At 40.0% G+C, this 10,861-nt stretch overlaps 1 protein-coding gene and 1 long non-coding RNA gene across 4 annotated transcripts; both read left to right on the forward strand.

The window, feature by feature from the left end:
• The first annotated feature begins 860 nt into the window (after positions 1 to 860).
• On the forward strand, positions 861 to 5,153 carry LOC139923686 (uncharacterized). Its single transcript, XR_011785198.2, has 4 exons — positions 861 to 924; positions 1,063 to 1,133; positions 4,040 to 4,132; positions 4,250 to 5,153. It is a non-coding gene; the product is annotated as an uncharacterized LOC139923686 (long non-coding RNA).
• A 574-nt stretch (positions 5,154 to 5,727) lies between these two features.
• Positions 5,728 to 10,772, forward strand: socs1b (suppressor of cytokine signaling 1b). 3 transcript variants are annotated; one of them, XM_071914502.2, is made up of 4 exons: positions 5,728 to 6,009; positions 7,412 to 7,894; positions 8,515 to 8,708; positions 8,816 to 10,772. In XM_071914502.2, the coding sequence occupies exons 2-4, from the start codon at positions 7,643 to 7,645 to the stop codon at positions 9,141 to 9,143; spliced, it is 774 nt and encodes a 257-aa protein (XP_071770603.2). In that variant the 5' UTR covers positions 5,728 to 6,009; positions 7,412 to 7,642; the 3' UTR covers positions 9,144 to 10,772. The 3 variants fall into 3 exon arrangements, with proteins under 3 accessions (XP_071770603.2, XP_078138692.1, XP_078138691.1); XM_078282566.1 differs by having other exon boundaries at positions 7,440 to 7,894; XM_078282565.1 differs by lacking the exon at positions 5,728 to 6,009 and adding an exon at positions 6,093 to 6,156.
• Positions 10,773 to 10,861: the final 89 nt, after the last annotated feature.

A 10,861-nucleotide genomic window follows, 5' to 3' on the forward strand; every position in this document is an offset into this window, starting at 1 on the left:
ATAGTTTCCATTTCCATTTTCCAGCAACTAAGAAAAAATATCTATATCTGAAATATCTGAAAATTTCCTGAAACTAAACCGAAGTTGAAATATATAAAAATAAAAACTAATGAAAAATCCAAAACGAGCCCTTCTGGCAGTTTTTTCCATTTGAACTAGCTCAACAGTATATCTGTGTCTTATGATTTCATGGAGAGGATGAGAACATTCATGCGGCCTTACATGCTCACTGCTGATCAGTAAGCTGTTGAGGAGAGGTATAAGCCATGTGTGTCAGAGCTGAATAGCCTACATTTAGTGGAAATTCTATGGTAAAATGCCCTTCAGACTGGTTAAAAGCCCCTTTTACCTCACAGCTCCTCAGATGATCAGTGTTAGTGATGCTCTGTCTTGGTGTGTCCATCTGAAAAGGGCAGCTAGGACAAAAAGCCTGATTTAGGCCACAGCTCCTTTGCTCTATATTAAGCATTGGGTGACCAAGGACTCTTTTTCACCCGTCATGCTTATAGGCAAGAGTGGCTGGGCCTACTAATGTTCTTTTATTGATTAGACCAATATCATGTTTTCCCATACGCTATATTTTTTTTATCAAGGTATAGAATGAATAGCCAGCAGCCTACATATTGTTATAGATAATAGTGAATGTTCATGTTTTTATCCTCTTTTTCTGCATGCAGGGAGACATACTCTGTCATAAACATGAATGTTGCGCCCTCCTGTGTCTATATAGAGGATGACACCCACTGGGAGCAGACCTGCCGTTTGTGTAACTCCCTCCAGTGCCCCGCCCACCCAAGGCCGGGCACTCTGTACGTAAGCACACCATTGGCTAAGAGGTGCTGTCCGTCAACGCTCCCGGAACACATAACACACATGACAATATTGTGTAAGCGTCCCGTGCTGCCTGCCTGCTGCAGAACAACAGTAAGTAGCAGCATATACATTTTGACTCATTCAATTAATGGCTTGGGGCTGTGCTTGACAAGACGTGACGTAAATGTGTGCGACGTAAGAGCGAGTCTAACATCACTATCGTCACCATCTCATTCACTCTTTCTGCAGCCATGCCGACGTCCCCTGTGAAGACCCGGATCCCTCTCACCAGCTTCGGTCATTTCATAACCGAGGTGAAGGTAAATTGGACTAGATCAGCTCGGATCGCACCGTCACCGTCGTTCTCACCAGGGTTGGGGTCAATTTATGAATGAACTCCTCAATTCCAATTCAGCTGAGGAATTGGAATTGGAATTTACAAAAACCTACAGGAAACAGAATTGGAATTGAGTCGAAATTCCATGTATTCCAAGTATTTGATGCACAACAATGTAATGCATACATTATGATAGAATGTATTGATTATGATTGTCTTGTCTTTTATTTGATACATTATATTTATAATGTTTAGCAAGTTAAGACAAACTCTCTTAGAAGTGCAATTTCATAGAATTTAATGGAATTCGATTCTGTTTCCTGTCATTCCAATTAAATTCCAATTCTGTTTCCTTAGAGCTGAGTGCAATTGTAGTTCCAACTCCAAGAATTGAATTGGAATTTACCATGCATTCTCAGTTCAGTTCAAGTGTTGATTTTTGTATCATCATATATGGTCTGTTTTGATTGGATGAAACTAAGCTAATTTCAGTGTGGTAGCTTGGCCGAATGGATGGAGAGCCCGTCCTTCCCTACAGGGATCAATAAAGTATCACAAAGAAATGAATCAACTCTCAGTAATGTGGTAAATGTGTGGTTCTAAATTAGTCACTAAAGGAAAAGTTCACCCTAAACCACTTCAACACTGTTAAAAAAAAACAGCTATTGGTGATGTGCCACATGACGTAGCTTCAATGGAGTTTAATGGCTGAAAAATGTTCAACTATCTTAAACATCAACAGTAAGCATCAGGTTTTAGTGTCAGTCCCTCACAATCAAAGAGCAAGAGCTTCTTTCTAGACTCACCATGTTGCACCGATATTCAACAATCATACAGGGAGAAATCCATCGTAGAAGAAGCAGAGAGACCACTTTCTCCACCAGAATGCAGTGCAGAAATGTTGTGTTTTATGTAAAGGACAGGACTCTTACTTTTTATCTACTGGAAAAGCTCTGGCTCTACTATTGCTATTGCTCTCTCTACCTACATGTAAAACCCACAACTGAAATGCCCAGGCATTTTCTCTGGGGGTTGTTGAAAGGCATTCTGGGAAATGTAGGAAATCACTAACTGAAGTAGAAGTAGACGAGGCAGGTTGTGAGAAAATGGGTACAGCACGAAAATTAATTACAACATTTCAATCCAAAATAACTCCTGGAGTGCATCGAACATCAATTACATATTACAGTGTAAGAGTATCCGAGGGTGGATTATTAATGGTCGTGGACATTAATCCCAGTAAGATTAAATGGATTCCTTTGACTACCATTCTTGACATGGTTGGATTGATCATCCTGATTGGCTCTGCTGTGCAGAGTGGCTTCAGCAAAAGTGGACTACTTTTTTATATAACAAATGCACCAGTGCGCTATCATAATAGATACTCACTCACAACAATCTTATGTTTGTTAAATTGTGCAAGCCTGCTCAACATGTTTCAGTGAATTTTCAAGGATGATTGATTGTTGGCACCACAAGACATCCGTTTTCACTTTCAGGCTTAGTCAGCTTGGCTGCAAAAGTGGGACAGGATTTACAGCGACTTCTGGAGCAAAGTATCATAACTATGATAAATAAAAAATCAGACCTACAAAAACAACTGAAGAGTACAACTGTTTTTTTTTTAAATAGACATTTAAGCCATGTTCCAATCAACTAATCAAGCAAAAATTTCCAAAGGTGTTAACATTAAGAACTTATTACTTACTTTTAAAATAAACATTTAATCAGCCGTGTATCTATAAACTAGTAAATTCTATTTTTAACAATGTCTAATCCATCTTAATTCGTATTGAGTTAATTTATGAAAAGTTTAATGTTAGGAAATGATTCAAGTTTTTGAAAATCTCTTCTCTTAACTTTTAACCGCTCTCTAATCATCAAACCAGCCGTGGCAGAAGTCATTATTATTAAGCAGACCAGCCTCCTCAGCACCTTGCTATCTGTCTTTCTCTCCTTGCCCTTGGCACACAAGTCTGGTGTTCATAATGGAAATGATTTCCCTCTTCCTATGAATACTTATGTTTTTCATTCCCCTCATGTTTAGTTTATGTGTTTGAAGATAGAAATCAGATAATCCTGTTGAATAGTAAGCTTCACTACCATGGAATTGAGTGCACTGAAATTATGTGTGATGAAATAGAAGATAAAAAACTTTATTGTATTTCACTTTAAAGCAGCATTTGCATTATTTATCACACATACAGATCCATTAACAATTGCCAAGTATTAACAGTGAAGTCCATCACTTGCTCTCACTTTAAAAACATAGTCCACCTGCTATGTGTTCAGTAGAATCATACTAAGTAATTTTGCCTGTCAGCAATTATGGGAACGAAGCCTGACTGCTATGGATTTTTGGTGCAGCTAATGTTGGAGATTGACTGCTAACAATATCAGTATGTGCATGTTAAAAAAATCAAATTGTTCAACCAAAGGGAAATCTAGCTTTGAGCTAACAAACCATCTGACTTGCATACCAAAAAGACAGTGAAGAGTTGTGGTCTGAGAATTAGCTGCATTCACTGTTGTGGCGAGGCTGATGGCTGCCGGCAGGTAGAGACGATTAGCTGGAGTTCCAACTGATGAATAAATTCATTTAATTTAGTTTGAAGGGTATGATGAATATGGCTGGCTTGACCATGAACCAGTGCAATTTTGCTGTCTAAGTGCTGCTTCTTTATGCCAATCAATAAACGCTTGTTTCAACCAGTCGCTGGTGTTATTACTGTGCCTCTAACGGCCTGTAGAGACGAGACTCCTGTCTTTACTGAATCATAAGCATATGATGAGAAGAGCAAGGTCATATGTCATATGCCTGTCTATATGCTTCCCCTCACTGTGTGTGTGTGTGTGTATGTGTGTGTGTATGTGTGTATATTGCTTCAGAGGCAGCTGTTTGGCATTGAGGCACCAGCTACTGTGGAGCTGACTGGATGGAGGAAATATTTTAACAGCTACACTCTGCAAGGTCGACGTAATGTATGTAACACATACACACACACACACACACACACACACACACAGAGACGCTGATAAATATTAATATATACATTTTGAGGTCACGAGTCAGAAATGTGTGTCCCTCCTCTCCTGCAGTGTGTATTGGCTACTTATGGGGTCTTGGTGGTAACAGCAGCTGCCTACCTAATGCACAGACAGAGCAAAGAGGAACGGCAGACATCCAGCTCATCTGCCTGAAGGACCAGCCTCATCTCTCCTGCTCCACTCAGCTCAGGGACGTTTCATTCAGTAAGCATCATTTTACATGTGAGGAAAAAGAAGGAAGACGAGACACTACCGCCAAGTATGAGGATGTATACTGTAGTGACTGTTGACACCTGTACATGTTATTAAACGCTGTGTAAATGCTCCCGTGTCTGTTCATTCAATCCCGTCACGAATGCTCAGCGGTTACCATGACATGATGGGGAGGAAGAAGAAAGTGGGGAGGGGGTGCAGGAAGGCTGCAGTACAACTGTAGGCCCACATGGTGTCAGTCAGCTGCTCAGAGACACACTGCAACCAAATTTATCCCTGATGGGTGGAAACTGTATTTTGAATTTCTAAAAGGCCCAATTTGAATATTCTGAAAGAACTTGAAGCTGTTTTTCCCACCAGAATCACCTTTTGCCATGCTATTGTGTCACATTTTATTGAGCTCTAATTACACAAAAGGTCCAATGTCCCCTAATTAGTCAAACAGCAAATCAAATGAATTGTTGCAGTACTGTTAATAGTTTTGTGGGATGCCTGAGACTATATACATAATAGATTTTATATATATATTTTACTTCCTGCAGGCTATGTTGGACAATACTCACTCTAAGACTTGTAACTTTGAGGCCATTGTCTGCAAAAGACAAATTACAATAATCAGAATAGCCTACAAAATCTTTACTTTGCTTTGTCTTTTATGCAACTTGTATTATATTTTGCCTGTGTTCATGGTTATATGTTTGTTGTCAGCAACTTTCATGTTTGTCTTGATATTCCCTCGGGCAGAGACCATCTGGTTAAGTAGCCAAAAGGTTGAATAAAAAACAAACAAACTTGAACCTTGCACCTTGAATGTATTTTGTTTTTGTAAACAGTTTTTTGTATTGTTATTGGAGACAAAAACGTTAATAGAATATATAAAATATACAATTAAGTGTGAGATCAAGTCCCAGGGATATCAGCCAATGTGAATGTTACATATTCTACCTCTTACATCATCTTCCTTACATTGTGATAGAAACAATAGGCTTATGGATCCGCGCGGGATAGGTCTACAATAAACACACGTACACACATAGGCTACACATATAGCCTATTGGCATGCATTAAGTAGGCCACACACACACACACACACACACACACACACACACAAAACATCATATTGGCTATACGCACACACACATCTATATAACACACACCGCTGCTGGCAGATCACATGATTTCACAGAAGCGAGGTCGACAAAAAAGAAAGTGAAAGTACGGCAGCTCGCGCGTCACTAGTTACCGGGTCTCCTCTACCTTGCGCGTGTGTCTGTGTAGTATTTATTCATAATAGTGAATCTCTTGTAAATAGTAATAAGCCGCATTTTAACTTTTGCATTGTGGACCGATGTGAGTAAACACAACAGCCTGTTAACATCAGTGGGGAGTGAGGACAGTTATCATGGCAAGCTGTAGCAACAGGCTGGCCAGCTCTCTGTGAAGAAAAAAAAAAAAGTCAGTGACTGCACCTATATCAGGCTTAAAACGAAAGTAATTTGTTACTCATTTCGAATAACTGCGAATCATTGCAGAGGAAAGCGGACAGGAGCCTGTTCCTGTTTGTAATCAACAAGGCGCCGGAATCCGTTTATTAGCAAGTAAGTATGTCTAATTGCTGTATAATTACATAGGCTATAGGATAATTGAAAATTTCGTCATTGCCGAGATGCCGTCCCTTGCATGAATCTACCCTGCATTTAAAAACAAAAGAAAGAAAGAGGCAGCAGAAGGTTAAAGTTTAACAGGTGAGCGTGCACCGACAGGCTTTTAGAAAAAAGTTTACTTGTGTCCACATACACACTAATGGGCTTGATGCTGAACATGTTACACTTTTTTTTTTTCACTGTTGGACCGCATGAAGCAAAATGTACATTTCACTGGAGCCACAGCGAAATCTGTTCGCAGCTCTAGTTGCATTTTCTCATTGTCAACCACTTCTGATTTTATTTTTTAAAATACTTTTTTTTTTTCTAAAACTTGAGACAGTGGACTATTAGGCCTAATGCCTGCATGGGTGTGGTGGTAATTGGTAAATAATAATATCGCGGTCTGTAAAACTTGTTTTAATGAAGAAAAAGCTATGCATAACTAATCACAGATTGGCTTTAAAATGAGATTTTTAGGGATGTATCAATCTATCCGTCCACATGTTTTTTGCAGCACTTTTAGAAACACTTATGAGCTGAGGAAAAGAAACCCAGAGATCTAGAAACTAATTTGAATCAAGCGAAGATGCCTATTGGACATTTGGGTCTGTCCCTTCAGAAATGAGTAATCTACCAGGAGCTGAAACGAGTTGGGCTGAAGGCAAAGGGTTTATTTAGAATTAAGAAGTTGATGCAGTCTGTTGTCGTAGCACACGTACCTATATTACATATGATTAAAATACTATGGAAAATAGAAACGGTTTGTGCATACTAGCTTATTGACCTATCACTGATGAAAAGTTTGTATGCTGAATGAATCCAAATCTAATCAAACCCACTTAACAGTTTTTTTTTCTCCCGACTTCCACTCTAGAAAGTGAAAGCGTTTTGTTTCAATAGCTTCTTATCTCTCTTACATCCGCCATGCCTCCTCTGTGATTGACATCATACTATAGGCTAAAGCAAGGAATCTCTGTATGTGTGTCCTTCGCATATCTCGAGAACCGTTCGTCCGATCTACTTCACACTTGGCGGGTGTATAGCTGGGGACCCAAGCACGTGCAGTGTCGGATTGGACACGCGACACGTTCAATATTAATAAACTTTGAATAAACAAGCCAACAGCGCTCTGTGCAGCAGCGGGGCTCAAAGCGAACGGGCACTGCACTAGTTAAGTAAACATGAGGTTGGTTGTTAATTAATCACCCGACCTCTGACCCCACACACACACACACAAACACAATGTGTTGCATGTGCTTCAAAATGAATGCAACTCAATACAGTAGCACAAAGAATATATTTGGACTGTGGGAGAGCATCACATTAAGTCTGTGTCCACCTCTCTTTATGTCAGCTCATCACCTCCATGACAATCCTACCAGGTCAGATGACTGAGTAGATCCCGCCTCTACTCCCTGCGAAGCATCTTGAGGATCTTTATAACTGATGATAATGAAAATCTTGATGAAAATTTCAAGCATCCGTTTAAGCAACATGGAATCCAGATGTGGACTGAGCATCAGATGACCTACAAAACGGGGGTGAACCATGGAGGATCTGCAGGTGAAAAGGGGAGTAGTGGTGGATGGTCCAGTGGAGGATGCTCCGATGTAGAATGGTCAGAGACAACCTGGATAGCACAGTACAGAACCGAGAGCAGAACGGACGAGCTGAGACACAGAACCGAAGTCAGGCTCCTGCAGAAGGACCACAGAGCCCAGACAGAGTAGAACCAGAGAACCAAGAGCCAAAGGAAGGGCAGCAAGATCTAGTCCAGTGGAACAAGCTCCTCGCCCAACGCAACTCAGAGAAAGAAGCAGACGTCCCGACTGAGCAGGTAGGGCTCAGCCATGACCCAAGTCTACTTCACTCACTTTGGAGTATTTACCGTATATTTTATGGCTTTGAGATATTGATTTTCAATCAGTGGGCCACATTCACCATTGGCTGGGCTGGCAAATTGAAGAGTTTCATTCTGAAATGCTATGTATCTATTTTGGTGGAAAAGATGCTACCTTGAAAATGAAATTGCATAAGAGAGAGGGGTGTCCAAGCTGTAAATCCTGCACACTGACATCTATCACTTTTCTTTAAACTATTTTAAAGTTCTAAAAAATGTATGACAAGAAAAACTTGCGATGAAATGAATTGCATTTTAAATCGAGATTGCAAAATTCTGTCAAATAAACACAATTAGATTTTTTGTCAATATTGTTCAGCCCTACTTAAAGTCATCAGTCAGTATTTAAAAAACACAGGTGAATCTATCCTGAATGTATCCTGAATGTATCCTCAAACACACAACTGTTCTCTTGGCAAAGGTTATAAGATGAGTTATAGCTTTAACAGTAACCTGTAATGCACTTTCATGTAAGAGTTGAGTTTTTCAAATGTATATCTAACTTTCACCTTCAACATTGTGTGTTATGTTGACTGATCACTTCCAATACAATTCAGCTGCAGGCAGTGGCCCGACCGTGCGTTGAGAGCTGGCCCACACACTTGCGCCCATTCAGCAGCGAAGCAGAGTATCATTTGGTGAGAGACACTCACCTGCAGTTGCAACACAGCGGTTTCTACTGGGGACCTATGACCATGGAGACGGCACACGAAATACTCACTGACTCACCGCAGGGCACCTTCCTCGTCAGGTAATTCACCCACACACACAGTTTTCACAGTTAAAAGTTCTCAGTTTCATGAACCTACACCAAGCGTGCACAAAGTGACAGTGCGTTGTGATGCTGTGTTGTCACAGGGACAGCGGCCAGCCGGATGTCTTCTTCACTCTGAGTTACCAAGGTGATGACGGCCCAACTAGTGTTCGTGTCCTGCTGAACAAAAAGCTCCTCTTCAGTCTGCATGGCAGCCACAAGACTTTTGTTTCGCTCTTTGTTCTGCTCAGTTTTTACACCGGCTCCTCCTGTAAGCTGACGCTGCCGTATCGCAGGCAGAGGCCTGAGCTCCTGATGCAGATGTGCAGGAGGGCCGTGATGCGTCAATATGGAGCAGATAGCATACAGACATTACCTGGACTCAACGCTGAAGTTAAAGACTATCTTCATGCCTACCCCTACGGTACATAGACACACACACAAGCACAGACAGGGGTGAACAAATAAATTCATATTTTCGGCCCAGGAATCTGGATTTCATTTCATCTTAATGCCACAAAGCAAGAATAAAGTTTAGCCCTAGCTGAATATCGTTTCACCACAGCTTGGTAATGTGAATACAAAGACCGCTGGCTAACAAGTGAAACAACTTTGCAATAACTTCCTAGCTAACACTGTTAAGCTAGACAGGCAGCTCAAATACGATTTTTTGGCATATCTGATACGAGTCGGATATTTTGTGAACAGCAAAACAGCGTAGACACTGCCAACATATAAGAAGAAGAATCAAAAAAGGTGAAACCATGGCCATCTTGCTGCTGCCTGTTGCATTCAGAGGGCGTCATTAAAACGTGTCACTATTCTGCATAAGCACAACCAATGTAGATATGTCAGCAAAGCATTGTGCTGCTAGAACGCACAAATCTGACCTGATCACTTGTACATGGCAGTGTGGACAGTGAGCCTAAAATGTCAGATTTGAAAAACAAATAGGATATTTCCTGCTGTGTGCATAGCATTAGTCAACTACAGTAGAGCTGCAGCCAACACACACTCAAATCCAAACAGTGTCTGAGCACTTTCACATTACATAAAAGTCTGAAAGACTTACAAATTGTGATTCAAAATGAATGAAAAACATTGAAAATACTGTTTACTCATTCCCTAGATTACTTAAGAACATTAATAAATGATAAAATATTTTATAAAAAATCGTCCGAAGGCCTGATGTCTGTGGTGTTACACAACAGAAAACGTCACTTTAAAAGTAATCAGGAAGAGTTTTTAAGCAGCTTCCTGTTTGAAGAGGCCATTGGAGGAGGCACCAAGTTTGGAAGCACGGTGCGTCTAACTTCTCTTACACTTTTAGATAAATCTGACCACACTTTCATTGTGTCTCTGGAGTTACTCATTTAAAATAAAGAGATTAAGTTTCTGATGTAAAATAATAACTAATAATGAATAATTTATAGTTCCCACATGCTCTCTGTTGTTGGCATTATTAATAGCATAAATCCAGCTTGAGTATATGGTCTACAAGTTATTCAAGGGTGATATTCACCCACATTAGCAAAATTGTTTGTTGTACAGAATATGCGTGAATTTTAAAGCTGCGTTTTCACTGGTTGTTATGTATTCATTTGTGCATCAAGATGAGACATGTCATCATATAGGCTACACTGATGCCTATATACAGCAGGTGCTTGTATTACACCTAAACACATCCTGTATAAGTTGTGTTGTTTGTTGGTACAAATGGTAAATTAATGGTACAGTGTTCTAAAGTGCGCACTATGTGAGCACAATGTCAAATCTGTTCAAATCTGAGTTAAAATCTGACCCAGGACCTTTGTCGCATGTTGTCCCCCTCTCTCTCCCAATCTTTCTTGTCTCTCTCTAGTTTCAATGTAATGTAGCCTATGTATGTAATAAAGGTGAAAAATGCTGTATATGTAAAAAAAAAAAAAAAAAAAAAAAAAAAGAACCTTTAAAAACAAAAAGTGTCTTCTTCAATGTGGGCTGTTGGACAACGGAGCACTTTAGGGGAGTGGACCGGAAAGTGGTGCTCTGCCAAAATTGTATCAGGGTAGGTAAATTATATTAGGCTGTCATTATTATTATTATTATTATTATTATTATTATTATTATATAAATGGTTATGGTGCATGTGAAGCCGGCAACTGAAGAAC

This window comes from Centroberyx gerrardi, chromosome 3, assembly GCF_048128805.1.
Source record: "Centroberyx gerrardi isolate f3 chromosome 3, fCenGer3.hap1.cur.20231027, whole genome shotgun sequence".
NCBI classification, from domain to species: domain Eukaryota; kingdom Metazoa; phylum Chordata; class Actinopteri; order Beryciformes; family Berycidae; genus Centroberyx; species Centroberyx gerrardi.